At 36.5% G+C, this 23,430-nt stretch overlaps 1 protein-coding gene and 2 long non-coding RNA genes across 3 annotated transcripts in view; 1 reads left to right on the top strand and 2 right to left on the bottom strand.

Annotated features, from left to right (window-relative positions):
• Positions 1 to 15,758: 15,758 nt before the first annotated feature.
• On the bottom strand, positions 15,759 to 16,797 carry LOC123665967. Its single transcript, XR_006745137.1, has 2 exons — positions 16,721 to 16,797; positions 15,759 to 16,155 (listed from the first exon to the last, which is right to left on the bottom strand). It is a non-coding gene; the product is annotated as an uncharacterized LOC123665967 (long non-coding RNA).
• A 587-nt stretch (positions 16,798 to 17,384) lies between these two features.
• On the top strand, positions 17,385 to 21,589 carry LOC123665968. Its single transcript, XR_006745138.1, has 3 exons — positions 17,385 to 17,470; positions 21,246 to 21,251; positions 21,577 to 21,589. It is a non-coding gene; the product is annotated as an uncharacterized LOC123665968 (long non-coding RNA).
• LOC123665966 (PR domain zinc finger protein 15-like) overlaps positions 21,189 to 23,430 on the bottom strand; it is a 31,190-nt gene continuing 28,948 nt past the window's right edge. Inside the window, exons 11-12 of the mRNA XM_045600188.1 lie at positions 23,262 to 23,400; positions 21,189 to 21,323 (exon numbers count right to left, since the gene is read on the bottom strand). Coding sequence (XP_045456144.1) covers positions 21,210 to 21,323; positions 23,262 to 23,400 — 253 coding nt within the window. The 3' untranslated portion in view covers positions 21,189 to 21,209. The remainder of the gene's footprint in view (positions 21,324 to 23,261; positions 23,401 to 23,430) is intronic.

Here is a 23,430-nt window from a genome sequence, read left to right on the forward strand (position 1 = left end):
TTCCAGACACTTCAAAAGCTTGGTATCAGCCGTATGTTCTTATATCGTACTATCAACAGATACAGCAACACTTCATCTGTCGAAGACCAGAAAAGATTGGGACGGCCGCGTGTTGTTAGAACTGCAAAGGCTGTTAATGCTATTAAAGCCAGAATTCGTCGAAACCCCATTAGGAAGCAAAAAATCTTATCGAGAGAGATTCCCGCTAGGACTCTGTCGCGTATCATAAAACAAAACCTGAAGCTCGGTGCTTATCGCCGATATACACGACATGCCCTAAATCAATCTTTACAATTAAAGAGAGTGGATCGATCAAAACGCCTTCTGTCGTGATACGTAGGTGAAAGGCCCAGAAATATCCTCTTTACCGATGAAAAAATTTTCACGATCGAAGAACACTACAATAAGCAAAATGATAAAGTGTACACTTACAGTTCTAAAGAAGCTGCTCAAGTTGTCGGAAAGGTGCAACGTAGTCATCATCCTGCGTCAGTGATGGTTTGGTGGGGCGTGTCTTATCAAGGGTCACTAAACTACATTTTTGTGAAAAATGAGTGAAAACTTCAGCCAAAGTGTATCAAGATACAGTCTTGGATCACGTTGTGAAACCTCTCAGCAATACACTTTTTAAAAATATACCGTGGACTTTCCAGCAGGACTCTGCAGCCGGTCACAAGGCACGAACTACCCAAGCCCGGCTTGAAACCAACGTTCCGGACTTTATAAGAGTTGAAGACTGGCCCTGATCTAGCCCAGACCTCAACCCTTTAGACTTCAAATTATGGTCAGTTTTAGGGGACATATTAGATAAGATAGGTGACATTAAAAAAAATCAAACATGGCGGCTGCGCGAAGCCATTGTAGTTAATGAAAAAAAAAATTTTTTCTCGAATACTACAATATGGGTATCAAATTGAAGGGCACAATACAAGGATTTTAAAAAGGTATATCACGATTATGTGAAATATCATGAAAGGTATATTATTCTATTCCGTTCTGTTCTATTCTGTTCTGTTCTTATTCTTTTCTATTCTAGTCTATTCTGTTCTATTCTGTTCTGTTCTTATTCTGTTCTATTCTATTCTGTTCTATTCTGTTCTCTTCTCTTCTGTTCTGTTCTTATTCTATTCTATTCTGTCCTTATTCTATTCTATTCTGTTCTTATTCTGTTCTCTTCTGTTCTGTTCTGTTCTTATTCTATTCTGTTCTTATCCTGTTATATTCTAGTCTATTCTGTTCTGTTCTGTTCTTATCCTAATCTGTTCTGTTCTTTGCTGTTCTATTCTGTTCTGTACTATTCTGTTCTGTTCTATTCTGTTCTGTACTATTCTGTTCTTTACTATTCTGTTCTGTTCTATTCTGTTCTGTTCTATTCTGTTCTGTTCTATTCTGTTCTGTTCTTTATTCTGTTTAGTTTTGTTCAAATTTAAAGTCTCTTACTTCAAAAACATAGGACTTTCATACAAACTACCAACCCCTGTTTTACCCCCTTAGGGATTGAGTTTTGTAAAATCCATTCTTAGGGATGTTTAAGCCTTATAAGGAGTATACCTGCCAAATTTCAAGCTTGTAGGTGTTATAGTTTCGGAGATTTCGTGATGACTAAGTCAACCTACCATCCCCCGTTGTAGCCCCAAAATGGATTTATTTTCTAAAGATACATTATTTGGACACCTTCTCACCATCTATAGAGCATACATTTTAAATTTCAAGTCTCTTACTTCAAAAACATAGGATTTTCATACAAACTTCCAACCCCGTTTTATCCCCTTAGGGGTCGAATTTCGTAAAATCCGTTCTTAGCGAATGTCTACGATCTATAAGGAGCCTACCTGCTAAATTTCAAGTTTGTAGGTGTTATAGTTTCGGAGATTTCGTTATGAGTGACCTTTCGCTTTTATCTATAATCTATATTAATAATAATAATATATAATATATATAAAAGCGAAAGGTCACTCACTCATCACGAAATCTCCGAAACTATAACACCTACAAACTTGAAATTTGGCAGGTAGGCTCCTTATAAGACGTAAGCATCCGCTAAGAACGGTTTTTATGAAACTCGACCCCTAAGGGGGTTAAACGGGGGTTGGAAGTTTGTATGAAAGTCCTATGTTTTTGAAGTAAGAGACTTGAAATTTAAAATGTATGCTCTATAGATGATGAAAAGGTGTCCAAATAATGTATCTTTAGAAATAAACTCCCTTTTGGGGTTAAAACGGGGGATGGTAGGTTGATTCACTCATCACAAAATCTCCGAAACTATAACACCTACAAACTTGAAATTTAGCAGATAGGTTCCTTATAGGGCGTAGACATCCGCTAAGAACAGATTTTACGAAATTCGACCCTTAAGAGGGTAAAACGGGGTTTGAAATTTTGTATGGAAGTCCTATGTTTTTGAAGTAAGAGACTTTAAATTTAAAATGTTCGCTCTTTAGATGGTGAGAAGGTGTCCAAATAATGTATCTTTAGAAATCAACTCTCTTTTGGAGTTAAAACGGAGGATGGTAGGTTGACTCGCTCATCACGAAACCTCCGAAATTATAACAGCTACAAAGTTGAAATTTGGTAGGTAGGTTCCTTATAAAGCTTAGACATCCGCTAAGAACTGATTTTACGGAAATCGACCCCTAAGGGGATAAAACGGGGATCGGAAGTTTGTATGAAAGTCTTTTGTTTCTGAAGTGAGAGACTTGAAATTTAAAATATATGCTCTATAGATGGTGAGGAGGTGTCCAAATAATGCATCGTAATCTATATATATAAAAGAGAAAGGTCACTAACTCACTCATCACGAGAACTCAAAAACCGCTGGATGGTCTATCCATCCAGGTTGGACACAGATTTTTATCTGTTGTTTGGCAGGGAGGTAGATTATAGTTAGCAGACGTTCGCTAAGAACGGATTTTACGATATTCCACCGCTAAGGGGGTTTAATTGGGGTTGATAGTTTGTATGAAACATATACAGCCTGAAAATAAAACTAAAAATGTGGTGTATAGAAAGGTTTTTTAAAAATAAGTATTAAATTATACAAATTGTGCCTTTTAAAAAGTTTTTCAGTTTGATAAGCATTTCAAGTGACTGAAATAAAAAAATAATTTGCGTTAAACATCTTAATAGTAATGCATATCTTCATAACCACGCGGAAGTAGGTGCGGGCAATAGTTAGTGTATTATAAAATAAAGTCCCCAAAAGTGTATGTGATCGATTCCTTCAAAATCTACTGAACGGATTTTGATGCGGTTTCACCACACGAGAGAGGGCTCCACCATTGGCAAGAGAAAAGTTTATGGAACGGCTAAGCCGATTTTGATGAGAGTTTCACTGGAAGTTTGCCGGAAAAACTTTGTGACACACTAATTTAAACGCGGGCGAAGCCGCGGGCACAGCTAGTATATGTATAAATAGATGAAATGATTTAAAAAAAGTCTCGAGTGATTCAGATCAGATGATCTTCAACCCTCCAACAATATCCTGTAATGTTAGATGAAAAAAAAAACTTAGTAATGCTGTTATCAACAACACATTTATGTATACATACAGAACCAAATTTGTTGTTACCATTTGCAAACGTACTTTGCAGAGTTCCGGTATCTTTATGCTAAATACAAAAAAGGACTAAATTTAATTAACATAATTAAAAAAGAATAATAAAAAGAAAAAATGATAATAATAAAAAATCGACTTCATTGAGAAGATCCGATTCAATTTGTATTATTCGACAAAATTAAAATGAGATTGTAATGCATTGTTCATATACTGAAAAAGTGGCCATTTGAATTTGCCGCATTTAAACTTGGATTGTACCTACTCTTAATAAAAAAAATCACATCAAAATCCGTTGCGTTGTTTTAAATGTATACATAATACATGCATAATATAGTAGAGAAACACTGATAATTTTAGAGGTTTCTAATGTGATGTCGCCTTCTTTTTCGCTTACGTTGCAAACGCTGGCTGAACCCTACGAGATGGATCAAAATAATGTACTACAGTATTGTACATCTTAAAAAGATCTCCAAAAAAGTCCGCGATGGTATATGTCTATATCTTAGGGATAACCCACGATAAACCATTTTTTATCCTTTACTTTTCACGAGAAATAATGGCTTATTTACGAAGCAATTTTAAGCAAAACAGAATTAATCCTTGTCCCATTAATTACCTTAAATATACTGTGCATTTAATATAGATCAATATAGCTATTTACAGCATGTAATTTAAATGAATATTTTCGAAGATATTACAGATTTATAAAATGCAAGGACATAACGGTTGCGGCGGTACAGGCCGGGCAGCCGGCGGCGTCGCGTGCCTAAATAAATAATAATAATAATTATGTTTGCTCGCAAACGAAAAAAAACCGACTTCAATTACATCTACAAGTAATACAACGTAGATCGACGAAAAAATAGTCAAGTAACTACGCGTTATCAAAGATTACTCAAAAACTAGTTATCAGATCTCAATAAAATTTATATGTGACCACATGATAAACATCAGCTTTCGATTCAATTAAAAATTATGAAAATCGGTACACCCAGTAAAAAGTTATTGCGGATTTTCGAGAGTTTCCCTCGGTTTATCTGGGATCCTTCATCAGATCCTGGTTTCCTTATCATGGTACCAAACTAGGGATATCCCCTTTCCAACAAAAAAAGAATTATCAAAATCGGTACATCCAGTAGAAAGTTATGCGGTATAATACAACGTAGGTCGACGAAAAAAGCGTCAAGTAAAAACGCATTATTAGATATAGCTCGAAAAGTAGTTGTTAGATCTCAAATAAATTTAAATGGGACCAATTGGCACACACCACCTTTCGATTAAAAGAAAATTTGTCGAAATCGCTCCACCCAGTCAAAAGTTCTGATGTAACATACATAAAAAAAAAAAAAAATATAGTCGAATTGAGAACCTCCTCCTTTTTTGGAAGTCGGTTAAAAAAAAATCGATCCGACCAGTCAAAAATTCTGAAGTAACATACGTAAAAAAATACAATCAAATTGGGAACCTCCACCTTTTTTGGAAGTCGGTTAAAAGCTGTGAACGTTGTGTATAAAGACATTCTGTAGTAGGTAAGTATATTTAGTATCAGCATTGCACCCGTGCGAAGCCGGGGCGGGTCGCTAGTAACGTATAAAATAGTACTTACCTACTAATTGGTGATAGTTGAAGTTGATTTATAGGATTTGAGGAGTAGGAAAGAACAGAGGACAAAAAAATTTGTACAACATAATCTGTATTAGTATTATTTATCTTTATTGGTCTTATCCTGTCCTGTGAATCTGTTTTACTTAGTTTGCAATAAAGATTAATTGTATTGTAGGTCGGAAGTAGTGAGACTACTAACTATAAGTACTAAAATAAAGAATAACTTCCCCAAACAATCACATTAACTAAAAGCAAATGCTTGTGTTATGTTACCATGTACCTAGTGAGCTAGGGGTGATCCTAGAATATTGACGACTGGGGTAGTACCTCGACATTACAGAAGACCACAGCTAAATAATACTGTTTTCAAGCAGTATTGTGTCCCTGTTGGTGAGTATAGTGACCAGAGCTCCTGGGGGGGATTGGGTATAGGGTCGGCAACGCGCTTGCGATGCTTTTACTGTTGCAGGCGTCTATAAGCTACGGTAATCTCTTACCATCAGGTGAGCCGTACGCTTGTTTGCCGAACTAGTGAAATAAAAAAAAAAAAAAATTCATACATAAATACATACACACCTAGACTCGGAATATACATATTGGTTAAACTTTAGATTATGCTCACAAATACCCATAAATCGACGGTTCATAATCTAAGGTTCTTAGCCTACATTTTTTTTTGTTGCGCCGTGCGGGTATCGAACCTGTGACTTCACGAGTCGCTCAGCTGGCGTCTTAGCCACCGCGCTACGGAGGTTGGAGGAGGTACAGATTTAGGCATGTAGCTAGTAAATAAATTAAAGCTACATACGCTGCGGTAGGTACGCATTGCCTACAGGATCCTACAAGGATTAAAATTAGGTACGACTTAAAGGGAAAGGAAATTTACCACAATTGTAAACTATTTTCTATAAATCACGATAAAAACAAAATTTCGATTAAATTGTTTTTTTTTCGGAGTATTAGAGAAAGTGATGATTTATTATAACCCAAAATCCCTTTTTCCCAAGTGTCCCAAAGATATCATTTAGGTAAATTGTACAACTAATAAATATAGTTTTTAGAATGATTTACTTCAGATTACTTTCTACTTTATTTCCTTGTAGAACGCAATAAAAAATTAAAACCACAAAATATTTTTCACACTACTTATAAATTTCGCGCGAACACGAACGATCAACCGCTGCAAGGAATAAGAGATTCGTGTTAACGTAAATACGTACCTACCTTTAATGTAGGTATAGTTCGCGTCATGTAAAAAGAACGCTGGCCTTGAAGCTGCGCAGAAGCGATTTATCGGTCTATTTGGTGGTACGGGTAGGGGGACGGGAGTGTTTATCAGGTGTCGCATGCTTGCCGGTGTGCTATTGGTTGACAGCGGTTGACAGTTCGACGTCGACTCAAAATGTTATCGCGCACAAAAGTTTTAAATTACAAAATTCTCCATTTACTATTTATTTCACTAAAAAACAATTATCAATTTATCATTTTAAACACATAAAAACTATTAAGATACGAATATCGGGAGTACAGATAATTATTATTTTTGAATACGACATTTCAATAACTAAAAAATTTGTTATTGCTTTTGTTTAAAAAAAAATTGTGATTTTGTAAAGTGATAATTATTATACTTATTTAGTCCGAATTATTCGCACTTGTATTTCTAGTATTTTTTAATGTACCTGCCAATAACCATTATACGAAGCCGCGAGTGAAAGCCTAATTAAAAAATAAAACAGTAGTACTTGTGCGCGAGTATACCCATGCGCAAACGCACCCCCTCCAGTTTCTTTCAGCGTTCTTTTTACATGACGCGAACTATACCTACTGCCGCGACACGCGACAACGCCGCGACTATTGCCTATTTCTTGTCAAAAAAATATTGTGAACGGTTTAGCAAGGACCACCAATCGTTCGAGGCTATGTTCACAGAATTCATAAAAAATTGCGAGTCTTATATACCTATTTAGTTATTGTGTAAAATGTTGCTAGCAGGTTACTAAGAACTTAGTAAACGACTAGGATAGGTACTGTACTTATTGACAAGCATTAATTCCGCTGATAAACTGTCACGCAGTTTGGCGGATTATAAAATTGTACAGTATTTGGTCAAATAAAGAATTTATTATAAAAATAATAATTATTATTATTATTATTGATTGTTTTATAGAGAAACAATATACAAGTCACTTCCCTTCACTGTAGGTACTAATAATAGCGATTAGCGAGACAAAGTCAAAATTCAAACGCAACGTAAGTTTCACTCAAAATGGGAATTCCATAGTAATATTAAGACAGTAAGCAGAACATAAGACATTGTTTAATAATAATGTAAGGCCGCGCGCGCGAATGGCTCGGCGCTTGCCTTCCCTCCCACTCCCCGCGCGTAGGTTGAAAGGCACATAGATTCATTCCTAAAACGACCGCGTAAAAAATGTGAATAGACTTTTAGCATAACTGTTATTATAGAAAAACTACTAAATGTATCTTTTCGAAATAAATTTATTTCCACTTTTGAATAACTAAACTATATCGGTATGGGCTTTATTTTAGAGTTTTCTTTCTCCGTATACTATTTATTTTCGCCCAAAGTTGGGCTAAAATCAGTGTTGAAATACGAAAGTTTAGAAGCTTGTATTTTTAAATGTACACTTTTTTACGGTTTTGGGTACATAAATACATAGATAACGACGAGATCAATTGATATTATCCTTAATTATGAATGGTCAACGTCAAACATTGTAGAAGGTACTGTTATAGTTTATACGTTTGTATGGAAAGATGAGCGACTTGTTTAACCTTAAGATCCCCTTCCCCTTATTTTTGGAAACGTATTTGACGGGACCCAAGATAGGATAGGACACCTAATGAGAAAAAAATACTTGTATATTCAGTTTTTCCTCAATAATTATTATTGAAGTACTTGAATTTGGTTGGTAATAAAAACAACTTTTTCAAAGATATTGCAATAAAATAAATAATATTAAACAATGTAATTGTGTTTATTCGCAAACGAAAAAAAAAACAACTTCAATTATATCGTTCAATAAAATAAGGTTGGAAGACGAAAAAATAGTCATGTAAATGCGCATTATTAGATACTAGCTTCTGCGCGCGACTTCGTCCGCGTGGAACACAGGCACGCGCAATACCGTCTAGATCATTATTTTGCTGCGATGTTATTTTAAAACTGCAATATCTCCTGAGATACTCATTGAAATCGAATCAATTTTGTTTTAAACTAAATAGGTACTTGTGATGAATAACGTATTTATTTAGTTATGGATTAATATCGTGTTTATAAAAACATCTTCGCAAATAATGCATTATTTTAAAACAAACTCGGTTAGCATAAAAAAGGTTATAGTGAGCCAACCTTAAAAGATAGATATTTGCTGTCGCACATCGTCATACATGATTTTTGCAAAACTTTACGGATCAGTAGGTAGTTTCTGAGATTAGTGCGTTCAAACAATCAAACTCTTCAGCTTTATAATATTAGTATACATTACTCGAAAAGTACAAGATCAAATTTAAATGACAGCATAATATGACAAGCACCACCTTTTGATTAAAAAAAGATTCTTCGAAATCGGTCCACCCAACAAAAAATATTATAAAATGACGGGTCAGATTTTTATCATTAGATACTAGGTAGTTTACGTTCCCTTAATTCAAAATTATAATGTATTCCGAAATTATAATGGCGAACTCAAAACAATAATTAGGTACCTATCTACTGTTTTAAATTTCGTGTGACTCTGGTTCAATATTCATTTTTTAATTTAATTTAATTATTTTTGAAGTTCATAAAATAATATTTAAGTAGCTATGTAATAAAAGAAATAAAAAAATATGCGACTATATGTACCTATATCAAACAAAATTAATGTTTCGCGTATTATAATGTTTCTAGATATTCATGTTGTATTTAGGTATGTAACAAATGTCCGTTCTACGAAAAATGACCGTTATTAGGCGTAACAGACGTTAATCGAATGTCCGTTGAAGCGTCGACAGCCTTACAGTACAGCGCAACCAACGGCCGCGCTCCTGCGCCGCCGCCGCCGCTACGCAGTATTGCCCATTTAGGCTCTCGAACTTCGAAGTGGAAATCGGCGACAAAACTATCTAATTAGCTACTGGTCGCCTTTTACGCTACTGAAAATTTTCACAGACATCAAAAAAAAATTTCGGTCTTTTTAGTTGAATGAACCAATCACAACACAAATGAGCATAAACATAACATAAAAATTGGACCCCACGCAAAATCTAAAACGTGTGAGAAAATCTAGAGTAAAAGATGGCCACAAACGTCGTTATTTTCAGGGAATATCCTGTAGCTATAACGTAAACAAATTTATGATGCAATCAAGACAGTATTTGCTTCGTTGTTCATAACTATTGTAAATGTATGCATTATACATAACGACTAAATAGTTTGGTAATAATAATTAATACCCATTTAATTTTTCTATAAATATTTATTGAAGTAGTTTAACGTAATTTAGGTAGATGGCATGCATGATATTCATTGAAGTAGTTTAAGCTGATTAGATGGCGTTTTTGCTTGTTTTTTTTTTTGGTGTATAGTTTACTCCGTAGCGTGCTTTCCATATACGCAGAAAGATACTGCCTACCTTGTCATGTTACTAAAAATGATATATAAAACATGAACATTACATATTTTTGAAAAAGATATAAACCATAATGCAATTTAAGTCCGCTTCAATTGAAAAACCCGGCGTCATATTTATTGTGAAATCAGCGCTTCGCGATACGCGAACGATAGATGGCGTTTTTGCGTTTTTTTTTTTTTTTTTGTGTACAGTTTACTCCGTAGCGTGCTTTCCATATACTCAGAAAGATACTGCCTACCTTGTCATGTTACTAAAAATGATATATAAAACATGAACATTACATATTTTTGAAAAAGATATAAACCATAATTTAATTTAAGTCCGCTTCAATTGAAAAACCCGGCGTCATATTTATTGTGAAATCAGCGCTTCGCGCGAATCAACGGGCCTTTTATGAAACTATTTATTACTACTTTTTATAATCCTACAATTTTGTAATGTCGCGCGTCATATGGAATACGAACAAATATTGTGTTTTTAACATTGGTCGGCTTAACAATGACAGGAGGCACGGCCTAAGAATAACCTGTCCAATTACATTGTCCTAAATTCTATACAATAGGCTGGAATGATGATGATGAAATTCTATACAGTTGTTACTAATAATTATGATTTTTGACACGGTCGCATAATCGCATCCGCCATTCGAATAATTCCACAGAGTAATATTATGGAGCTGTGTGGCTACGGCACTAAAGAATTTAGCCACCCCCTCTCTTCCCGTGGGTGTCGTAAGAGGCGACTAAGGGATAACAAGGTTCCACAACCACCTTGGAACTTAAGAAGCCGAGCGATGGCGGGATAACCATCCAACTACTGGCTTTGAAATACACAGGCCGAAGACGGGCAGCAGCGTCTTCGGTGCGACAAGGCCAGTGGTGACTATGGGCAAAACACATGAGTTCACGTTATTTGTGGCGTAAACTTGTGGAGGCCTATGTCCAGCAGTGGACTGTATAGGCTGTAATGATGAATATTATGACTCATCATCACTTTGAGTTTTTCGTTTGTGCGTTCTTGTTATTAGTGAAAATATTAATATATCAGTGATGAATAAGTTTATTTGTGAAGTAGGTATGTAACGGAGATGCGTTTTTAATGAAAGTAAATAGTGCATCCAAATTCAGTACATTCGATTTTACGAATAAATTAAAAACGCCATCTAGTAGAAATGATACGAACTTTTATATGAAATTAATGTCCTTTAAATATACGACATACGAGGATTAATTATAAAGAATAATATAGGCATGTCCTATATATAAAAATGACCTGAATTTACTCGTTTTAACGAAGTTTTATTTTTTTCAAAATTAATTTTGTGTGAAAATTAATTTCCAAGATATGTGTTGTTACATGAACATTTGGCTACAATTTTCCACGAAAAAAATGTAGTGTCCTAAAATATACATTATGCACACACACATATATATATATATATGTTCTATATAGTTATGTTATAGTTATGTTATATATATATATATATATATATATATATATATATATATATATATATATATATATATATGTTCTCTTTTTATTTGTATTATATATCAATTATTCTTCTTCTTTTTATTTTTTCTTTAATAGAACTCTTGTATAACAGAAAAGTAATAAACAGTGAATAAATTTTTCACCGTACGTGACGGTAGCGAAACGGCCAAGCCACATATTTTGACTAAGGTGTAGAGTTTGTGAAGTTAGGGATTGTAGAGTTAGAGCGTGTAGAGTAGAAGCTTGGCTCTACATGAGATCTGATAACTTTTTGACAGTGCGAGCCATATGATCTCGTCTTGGCAACATTTTACATGAAAATTATTTGGTGGGATAATATTACAGTATACCACATAGCAATGACATAAAAGTTTACTGTAGTTAACAAATTTTTTTTTTTGAGACTGATGAGACTTAGGATTACCCAATGAGAGCTTCGTGGAGAACAATGTTATTAGTCCTTTTTTTAGATGTTAGAGAGAGTGTGCCGCCGGCGCAAGGTTGTTTATTCATAGTAAATACAAATAATGTCACAATTAATATTAATAGGGTCAACTTTTTTTCTAGACACAGGCGGCCTTATTTTGTTGTAAATGTTATTTTTGACGACTTTTTTATTACCGACCATTTCAAATAAACGAAATATAAAGAGTGTAGCAGTATAAGCACGGGTCAGATGCCCCTGGGGGAATTTATGTCAAAATTTTGATGACGAAATCACCGTGTTAAGAGGAACATTTCCCTAGGTTACCACACCTCTGAACGCGCTAGTTTTTAAAAAAAAAATTTTTTTCAAATTTTGAAAAAAAAATTTTTTTTCTCTTGCAATATAATATTTATTTGTAATTTTTCTACCAATCGCTAGATACACTAAAGAAGCATTAAATAAGGTACTTTTGAAGTCTTCGCAGCAATTGATATATCGGAATATCACAAATTCAAAATTTTAAAATTTTAAATCTCACGTATTTTAAGAGACACTATCACGAATTTTTTTTCATAAATAGCCCTTACTACGCTCTATAAAATATATTTTTTTCAAAATTTTCTCTAGGGTAGATCAGTGTTAAAAAAAATATTATTACTATCCTCATATGAATAATTAAGCATCTGAGCAAGTAATACTGCTATAATTTTTAAATGTAATTTTAATATTTACGATATTAATAATTATAACAGTAAGAAATTGATGTGCGATTTTTGTTTTTTATGTTTAAAATTTTTTTTTAATTCTTAATGATGAACTTTTACTTGTTTTATGCATTAAGTTGTATTTCTACTCAAGAGGCATGAAAATTAAAAGATTATTTTAGCTACGTCTAAAGAATTTTTTTTAGTTTATGTTTTATTTGGGAATGTTTTATATGAGGTTAATTTATATGTATATTGTTACTATTTTAGTTCTCGGTTTATTGTTACATTTGTTTCGAGCGAGCATCTAGTCGTCGCTCCCAATACGCGACAAGTTGATGCGTGTTTGTTTACTTTGTTGTTTTCTTGAATTCGCGGTCTAAACGTATGTTTCTTTTGTCTGCTGATACGAAATCATCTTATTACGAAGTTGACTGCCATATAGTTCAATATTAGTGATTCTGATATAGTGATTCTAATATTTTTATACTGTGATTTTGAATAAAAATAATTTTAAATAAATTATTTAAAACTAACATTTAAAGGCGAAAACGCAGTAATGTAACATAGTGACATTGTATTTAAATAGTAACATTTCATGTGATCTTAGCTATTTATCTTCGTTGATAAAAATGCAGAGTGACAAGAATCTCAAATGTGTTGTGTGTGATAGATCTGTGTTTAAAGTGAAAGGTCAAAAAAAAATTTTAACAACCCCGGAAGATATCAAATTATGTCAAAGTGTGCTAGAAAAACCAAAAACTATTTTCCAAATAGTGCAGTATGTGGAGCCTGTCGTATAAAAATGTATAAGCGCAAAGCTTCAGAAGCTTTCGATGAAACAGAAATTGAGCCGATTCCAGATTCGGACCCATCCGTTACTTATAAAGTACGGAGTGATTCTAACGAATTTTCAGAACATTATTTAGATCTCTTCATACCAAGAACTATATCTACACATAGATATTGTTTTATTTGTTCAAGCACTAGAGATTTAATTACTGTACCTGACAATGCACGCTTACACTGTTATTCAAAGAAGTCTATTTTCATTCCTACAGGGAACCGTTGTTGTTCAACCCATATAATTAATAATCGGTTCTATGAAGACGATTTACAGTTAATTAAAATATATTCCTATGACACAAAAATTACAGCGAAAGATGTGAAAAATATTTTACACTCAGTCGATTATTCTCAAAAGACAATATCACAGTAACGATTGAAGAAGACAGTGGCGAAGATTAATTATTATTATTATTACTATTATTATTATTATTATTATTATTATTATTGTTATTATTATTGTTCTTATTATTAAAATTACATTTAAAAAATAAAAGCAGTATTACTCAGATGCTCAATTATTCATATGAGGATAGTAATAATATTTTTTTTAACACTGATCTACCCTAGAGAAAATTTTGAAAAAAATATATTTTATAGAGCGTAGTAAGGGCTATTTATAAAAAAAAATTCGTGATAGTGTCTCTTAAAATACGTGAGATTTAAAATTTTAAAATTTTGAATTTGTGATATTCCGATATATCAATTGCTGCGAAGACTTCAAAAGTACCTTATTTAATGCTTCTTTAGTGTATCTAGCGATTGGTAGAAAAATTACAAATAAATATTATATTGCAAGAGAAAAAAAATTTTTTTTTCAAAATTTGAAAAAAATTTTTTTTTGAAAAACTAGCGCGTTCAGAGGTGTGTCTAGGGAAATGTTCCTCTTAACACGGTGATTTCGTCATCAAAATTTTGACATAAATTCCCCCAGGGGCATCTGACCCGTGCTTATACTGCTACACTCTTTGGTGCCTTTTATGCTCGATGCTCGATTAATATTTTTATTTTTTTTCGTAATTCTGTACCTCTACTAATTCTTAGCAAAAATATTCAATATATTATTAGGTTTTGAAATAATTTTAGCAATATGTTAGCGTTAAATAGTTGAACATAAAATGAATTGTATATTCGTCTATGGCTTATAACGCTGCGTTGCGCAACAGTTACAGCCATGAATTGTACCTGTTGCGCTGGCGGTTGCGGGTTCGATCCCCGCACATGACAAACATTTGTATTGGCCATACAGGTGTTTACCGTCGTCTGGGTGTTTGTGCAGTCCTTGTGGGTATCATGTGCACCTGATAGTGATCGTTTTTCTCAGTAGGGAGTATATCTGCCGACCTGCATTAGAGCAGTGTGGTGGATTAAGCTCTGATCCTTGTCCTATATGAGGAAAGAGACCTATGCCCAGTAAGTAGTGGGATATTACAGGCTAAAGCTATGGCTTATTAATATTGTTCATTCATTTGCTCTTTGTGTCACTTTACTACACTTACAATATTACTCTATTGTCTGGTCGGAAGTACGCCATATTTGTTTACTATTTAAGACTATTCCAAAAAAATAGAATATAAGCACCTCCACAGTTACTTAAATTATTATTTTTTGCCGGTTTGCCGATGACGTAGTCCTTATGGCTGAGACCTTGGAAGACCTGAACACAATGCTCGAGCATCTCAACAGTGTTTCCCAAAGAGTGGGTCTTAAACTGAACATGGACAAGACGAAAATTATGTCTAACGTCCATGTCGCACCCGCTCCAGTTCGCATTGGGAGCACTGTTCTCGAAGTTGTTGACCATTACGTGTACCTCGGACAGTAGATTCAGTTAGGTAGGTTCAACTTCGAGAACGAGATCTCTCGTCGAATCCAACTCGAATGGGCAGCGTTCGGGAAATTACGGAGAATCTTCGCGTCCAATATCCCGCAGTGTCTGAAGACGAAAGTCTTCAACCAGTGTGTGTTGCCAATGATGACATATGGATCCAAGACGTGGTCGCTAAATATGGGCCTCATAAGAAGGCTCAAAGTCGTTCAGCGGGCGATGGAGAGGGCAATGCTCGGTATTTCCCTACGTGACAAAGTCAGAAATGAAGAGATCCGGAGGAGAACCAAGGTAACCGACATTGCTCAACAAGGATTGTACAGCTGAAGTGGCAATGGGCAGGACACATAGCTCGACGAACCGATGGCCGCAACGTTGGCAGGCCCCCCACGAGGTGGACCGACTATCTGGTCAGGGTCACGGGAAGCTGCTGGATGCGTGCTGCGCTGAACCGATCGTCGTGGAAAGCTTTAGGGGAGGCTTATGCCCAGCAATGGGCGTCCGTGAGCTGATGATTATGATGATGATTATTTTAATTACAGCTGCCATAGTAGGTAATACATATTTTTTAAAGATATCATTGTTTAACATATAGTAAAGTAAATAAGCAGTGAATACTTTGTGATAGTGTTAGGAGTTCGTAATAAAAATTAAAAAGTTTTTCAGATGTCAAATGATAAACATTATTCGAGTATAAATATCAATCGTATTACTTTCTATCAACGCACACAAACACAATACGCTCACAAACACATTACAACATAATTTTGATCTTACAGCTAATTTATACACAATACTTTAAGTCAATATTACATATAAATCTTAGTTTAAATTAAATTATAAAAAAAAAACACAAATATATGAGATCTTTTTGCTCCAAAACTATTTAACTATATCGCACTCTACGATTTCCTAATTCATGATTTCCTTAAAAATATATCAATTATCATCAATTTTTTTTTAATAATACTTTGAGAATCACTTGTGTTATAAATTATTAAATACTATTTTTTATGAGTATGAATTATTTCTAAGATGTCTACTGTTCCGGTTACCTGAAAAAGAAAAAAATATAAAACTTTAACTATGGGCAAGTTTTAAAAAGTACGTTATAGTCACTAAACGTTAAATTAAAATAGTATTCAATAACAAAAATTATCGTTATTCGAATATAGAATTATATAACGGAACATATCCACATCACATGATCTGTTCCGAGGGTGGAAAAAACCACGAACTTTAAAACCTTGAACACTCTGAACTTTAAAAATACCAGGCTTGGTCACAGGGGCGGGGAGTAGTCATAGGTTTGCGTCACGTAGACATTAATCTCTAAAAAATCTAATGCTTTTTCCAGGTATATTCAAATATAGTTTTTAAACTTACAAGTGGCAACACTGACGCACATATGCCAGGACGTCAGATGATGAAAAGCTGACAGTATACCAAGAAGTGAAGTATGGTTAAAAAAATATTTAAACCGGCCAAGGCTTCTTGAGGTGCACGTGCTCGACGTGCGCGTGTGTGTGTGTACTCACGCGAGGCAGTGCTCGGGCGGGCGCGCGGCCAGGGCTTCTTGAGGTGCACGTGCTCGACGGGCGCGTGTGTGTGTGTACTCACGCGAGGCAGTGCTCGGGCGGGCGCGCGCGCGCGCGGCGCGGCCAGGGCTTCTTGAGGTGCACGTGCTCGACGGGCGCGTGTGTGTGTGTACTCACGCGAGGCAGTGCTCGTGCGGGCGCGCGCGCGCGCGGCGCGGCCAGGGCTTCTTGAGGTGCACGTGCTCGACGTGCGCTCGCTGCTCGCCCGCCGTCGTGAAGCACTTGCCGCACGTGTCGCACTTGAAAGGCTTCAAGCCCGTGTGGATCTACGGACGACACGCATCTCATTAAATTTCGAATGATTCGAAACTTTACGAAGTACTCGAAAACGTACACACAATCTTTACAAATATCGTGAATTATTGCAGAAGTGACTTAGTACTCGGAACTGCCAGTCAATGTTCTGTAAAGAACGAGCCGATGTGTTTAATAGACCGAGGAAAAAGTATTTTCGTATTTTCTAGTAAAAAATTGCAATAAAATCTTTTGGTTGTATTGTTTGTAACTGGTTGGTTTTGATACCATGAAAAGGTGATATTATAAAAATTAAATTAATAATTAAAAGTAGTTTCCCACCACTTTTCATTTGTTTTTCTGTTAGTTAAAATGGGTGAATCCAACAAATAAGTTAGGTACTATACCCATAGTACTATATACCCTCTCAACTTCCGATCGCCTCGCCCAATCACAATTTCCGTAACGCTCTCGTCACGCATTCGCCAGTTTACTCCCCAAGTCAAGCGTGCGTAAAGACGTTTTACTTCAACAATAAGTATCACTCCATCACTTCAGCCTATGGCAGTCCACTGCTGGACATTGGCCTCCCCAAGTTCGCGCCAGACATCCCGGTTTTCCGCAATCCTCATCCAGCCTACACCGGCAATCTTACGTAGATTGTCGGTCCAACGGGCCGGAGGAAGTCCCACACTGCGTTTGCCAAGACGCGGTCTCCACTCCAGGACCCGTCTACTCCAACGGCCATCGGTCCTACGACACAGATGACCAGCCCACTGCCACTTCAACTTGCTAATTCTGTGGGCTATGTCGGTTACTTTCGTTCTCTCGCGGATATTCTCATTTCTAATCCTATCTTTGAGCGAGACCCCAAGCATAGCCCGTCCCATTGCACGTTGCGCGACATTAAATTTGTGGACCAGTCCCTTCGTCAGTGTTCACGTCTCGGCTCCGTATGTTAACACAGACAGGACGCATTACTCGAAGACTTTTGTCTTCAAGCATTGCGGAATCTTCGAAGTGAAGACTCGACGAAGCCTGCCAAACGCTGCCCAGCCCAACCGAATCCTCCTGTCGGCCTCTTTCTCGAAGTTGTTGCGGCCTAGTTGGATAGTATGGCCTAGGTAAGTATAATCCTGAACAACTTCGAGAAGGGTACCATCGACCGACAACAATGAGTATACATATGATAATCAAAGGAACTCACAAACATGTGCCGGCGTCGATTGTTGAAAAAGGCAAACGACTTCCCGCACAGCGGACACTCGTAGCTGGGGCGCGAGGCGCTGTGCACGCGCATGTGGAACACGAGGTTTGTTTTCTGAGTGAAGCTCTTGTCGCACCGGTCGCACTTGAAACGCTTTTCCCCCGTGTGGACCCACATGTGGTCCTTCAGCAGGGCCATGCTCTGGAACGGGTTAAGTTTTAAACTTCCCACTCAAAATCAAAAGAATTTTATTCAAATAGGCTAAAAAGCATTTTAGACTCGTCATTTTACTAATTAAAATTTTATAAAGTGATTGTTATTTTTAAAAGTGTAGCTAACACCGATTCGAAATGTAGATTCTGCAGAGAATAACCAGCAAGAAACTCCGCAGTTACTCTGTTGCGACATCTATCGCTCAACACACGAACTACGAACTAAGAACTGACATATCACACATCGCGATAACAAAGTTATCCGAAGATTTAACATATATGCAAGAACCCTACAACAGCCGTCGGGGTTTGTGGGATTTTATTACACAAGCGAATACTGTGGTATTGTGTGTGGGTTATGACTCAGAAAGGACAAGTTTTCATTGCGCAGTCGGTAGCTTAGAGTTACAATTTTGGTATTCTTTCTCGTGTTTACCATTTATGCCAAAACAATCAATATTCTTGTGAATATGTATACTATTGTTATAAATAAATTGTGACGTAATTATTAATACGTCTCCCTTATAAAAAACACACCGCAAGGAGACTCGGGCTCCAAGATCATAAATACCGCGACTAGCCCTTTTTTGCAAACTGTAAAAACTGCACTAGTCACAGCTCCTTATTTGCCTACTGCTGGGCGCAGGTCAATTTCTCAATGTGTGAAAAGAATTGGAGCTTAATCCACCACGCGCTGTCCCACTGCGAGTTTTCAGATATATTCCCTACTGCGAGTAACGATCGCTATCAGTTGTGTATGATAACAGCCGGGACCGACAGCTTGACGTAGTCTCCGAAGCACGGTCAGACAACAGATACAAATACAAATATCCATCTCGAGCGTGTGCGTGCGTGTGTGCGTGCGTGTGTGTGTGTGTGCGTGCGTGCGTGCGTGCGTGCGTGCGTGCGTGCGTGCGTGCGTGCGTGCTTGCGTATGTGCATGTGTGCGTGTGTGCGTGCGTGTGTGCGTGTGTGCGTGTGTGCGTGTGTGCGTGCGTGCGTGTGTCACCTGGAAGATCCGGCCGCACTGCTCGCACATGCAGGGCGTTTTCATAGCGGGGTACTTGGTTCGATTCTTGTCGGGGTGAGCGCGCCGGAAGTGTTGCGCGTACAGTCTTAAGTCACGCAACTGCATTCCGCACTGTACAGAAAATACGACAAATATTGTATCCTAGATTAATGAAACGATTACTATTTGGAAAATTTTAAATGTTAATTTTGACTTTTAATTATTTTAAATGTTTTGCGTTTTAAATCAGTCCTGCAGTTTGGACGAGCAGAAGTCAAAAATATATTTGGTAAGTGTCCACTCTAAAAGCATAGGTATATCATTCTTGTATTGGCAAAACAAAAAAAAATTTATTGGCTCACGGAAGTTACTATGATAAAATTATTTTAGTAATAAACCAAACTAGGAATATATCAATGTACAAATTCAAAAACTTTTTTTAATGCAGATATGTTAAGTTCTAGAGAGCAATTGATTACATTTTTTATTGTTCGTTATTTTTGTTTTATATAAAAATATAAATACATGTTACTTGCATTTTAAATTCACCTGTGATTATGTGTGTGTGTATTATGTAACACTTTCATATTGATAATTGTATTACGTTACAAAATGTATTCTTAGTTTATCCAGTGAGCCAGAATACCTAAGTTTGATCCAATGAACCAAAACACCCAACCTGTTCGCAGGTGACCGGCGAGCCGCTGTTGTCGTGGCCCATAGTGGGCGACCGCGGGTGGATCACGGGCCTGCGCTCGATCTTCCTCATTATACGTCCGTTCCGCTCCGTGTTCATGCTTTGTGAGTCATTCCTTATCCTATTGCTGAAGATAAGAGAAGTTAGACTATTTCACTATGGTTTTGTGAGACATCTATGAATTTATATATATTACTAGCTGACCTGGCGAACTTCGTATCACCTTATTTTTTTCTGAAATATAATAATAACATAATATATCAAAATAAAATATAGCCTATCTTTTAAGTTGGATCAAACTGCACACGGTGTGCAAATTTGACTAAAATCGGTTAAGTAGTTTAGGAGTCCATTGAGGACAAACATTGTGACACGAGATTTATATATATTAGATTTCGTTATTTTATTTAATGTCATAATCATTGACAATAATGCTTCAAAATCAACGGCATTCAATAAGATTTACTCGTGTGTCGGGAGTCCGGAAACACAATACACAAGCGCAAGCGGACAGATTAAGGTAAACACTTGTATGGTCTATGCAAATGTTTACCATGTGCGGGGATCGAACCCGCGACCGGTTATCCGCCATTGTTATCACTGCTGCACCAACGCATCGTCAAATTTGAACGACAGCATGACACTTGTACCAGGGGAAATTGAGTTGTATTATAAGCGCGTTGCCGATCCTACAAACTGCCGTCGCACAACGCATTTCCGGTAACTGGCTACCAAACTCATCAAAGAAACAGAACACTTCTTGAGGGCATTATTACTTAGCTGTGATCTTAAGATAATATAGTACCGTGTACTTTTACGATTATTCAAAATACGGAAGCTACAGCTGTGTGGTTACGGCACTAAGAATATAGCTACCCCATCTCTTCCCATGGGTGTCACATGTGGCGACTAAGGGATAACACAGTTCCACTACCACCTTGGAACTTACAAAGCCGACCGATGGCGGGATAACCATCCAACTACTGGCTTTGAAATACACAGGCCGAAGACGGGCAGCAGCGTCTTCGGTGCGACAAAGCCAGCCTTGCGGTCACCAACACATGACTTCACGCCATTTTTGGCGCGAACTTGTGGAGGCCTATGTCCAGCAGTGGACTGTATTAGGCTGAAGTGATGATGGTGACCGTGTACTTACGGATCATTATCACTACTATGACGCGAAGACAGCTTCAGGTGCCTCGAATGCGCTTCCTCCGATATGAAACGTACTTCGCACACTTCGCAATAAGGACCTTCTAAGCTAACCTGAAATTATAATATGATTATCAGCTTAAGACTATGATAAAAGACTGCAAACTTTCTAAGAAACGGCCTTCGCCTGATTTGATCATGAAAAGCCGAAAATGGTAACTATATTTCAAAGTATGTTTCTATTGGAGACAGAATCATACATCGTTACTAGGAGACTATATTGTTCTGAATATGGACTGCGGCGAATTAGGTAAGACGCGAGTGCTGATTTAATTGAAATATGAGTAAAGCGTTTTGAACAGACTAGTTCAACGTTTAAACCATAAGCAAAAGGTTGTCCTAGAACATCATTAAAATTGGTTCTTAAACTAAATTCATAAAAGCTGCAATAACACAAGAATTGAATGAGTGTGACTTCAGAAACAGGCTTGAAATGCTTAATCGATTTTCCAATTTTGACAATATCCTTTTCTCTGATGAGGCCCATTTCCATATCAATGGGTTCGTAAACCGTCAAAATTGTCATTACTGGGACAGTGAGAATCCCAAACTCAAACACCAGAAACCACTGTGTAGTCCTAAAACGACAATATGGGCAACTATTTCGGGCTGGGGAACAATTGGTACTTTTTTCTTTGAAAAATCAATACAACTTCACTGTTAATACCGAATGCTATGTTGCGATGTTGGAAGGTTTTTTGGCTGCAGAACTTGAAACTCCAAGAATAGTGAATTCTGGTTTCAACGAGACGGAGCTACCAGTCATACGTCAAATGGTGGATACAAATACTCCATGGTAGTTGTGGAACAGATGTTCCAAGGCAGACTGATTTCGAAAAGTGGTGTCATCCCATGGCCCCATCGTAGTCCAGATTTCCTTGTGACTTTTCTTTAAGAGAATACTTCAAATACAAAGTCTACACTAATAATCCGATAAACATCGCTCAGTTCAAGGAGAATATCCGCGGTGAAATGGCAGCAATTAAATCAGCATTACTAATGAAATTTTTCAATAATTTTCGTTCGCGGTTGGAGGAGTGCCGTCGTAGAGAGACATCATTTAGACGATGTTATTATTAAAAATATACTTCATTTATTACTTTACGATTCCTTAGTTTTATTTTAACTGTACCTTTTGTATGTATTTTTAATACATTTTTTAAATATGCGCATTCTATTACGTCAGCCTATATTAAATTTAACTAGTGATCGCCCAGAGGTCGAAATTAGACCATAATTAAAAATTTAAATTAAATAAAACCCAAAAATTATGAAAATAAAGAACCTTTAAAAAAAAAAAAACAATTTGACTACAGACTGACAATCAACAAGATAGTATAATATACGTGTGTGTGTCAAATGCATTGTAGTGTGTGTAATATTTTTTTTTTGCTTATTGAATATATTTTTATGCATAATTAAAAATATATATTAGCATTCCGCACTCCTTCTCTATATCGCGCATTTTTCGTAAAAAGGGGTACAAAATTTTTGCTCCACGTGCTTTTTTCAGTTTTTTTTCGTCAAATAATATTTACGGCGCAAAAGAATTAAAGATTATATTTATTAATGTTACATTGTTTTTGTTTTTAGTATTATTGTTCAAGTCAGCCAATTCTTTTTTTAATTGTAGTTTTACATTTTTTTTATCCTTTTGCTGTTTGTCTCCTTTACTATGTCTAATGAATTGGGTTATGCCTGTGTGGCGACATCTATCGCGCGAAATACGAACGAATACAAACTACGTAATTAGAGAAAACTGACGTATGCTACATCGCGCTATCAGAGTTTTCAAAGTGATTAAGTATATATACAAGATCCCGACAACAACCGTCGGGGCGTTAGCCCGCCAGACACGACTTCCGTCTGGCCGGAGGATCCTCCCTTTGTGATGGGGGGAAGTGGAACTCAACACCCTGTCCATCACGCCCCCAAACCTGTAATATTATTTGTAAGAAAATAAAATAAATGAATGAATAAACTAGAACTCACAGTCTTGTCCGCCAATCGGTGTTTCTTCTTCTTGTGGACGTCGATGCCCTTCTTGCTGACGAACGTGTACCCGCAGAGCTCGCAGACGAAGTCCGAAACGTGCTTGATCCGTATGTGCCCCATGTAGGTCGTCAGTTTGCTGCAACACATCTACATTTATACTAACACT

Source organism: Melitaea cinxia, chromosome 25 (genome assembly GCF_905220565.1).
Source record: "Melitaea cinxia chromosome 25, ilMelCinx1.1, whole genome shotgun sequence".
In the NCBI taxonomy this organism is placed as follows: Eukaryota; Metazoa; Arthropoda; class Insecta; order Lepidoptera; family Nymphalidae; genus Melitaea; species Melitaea cinxia.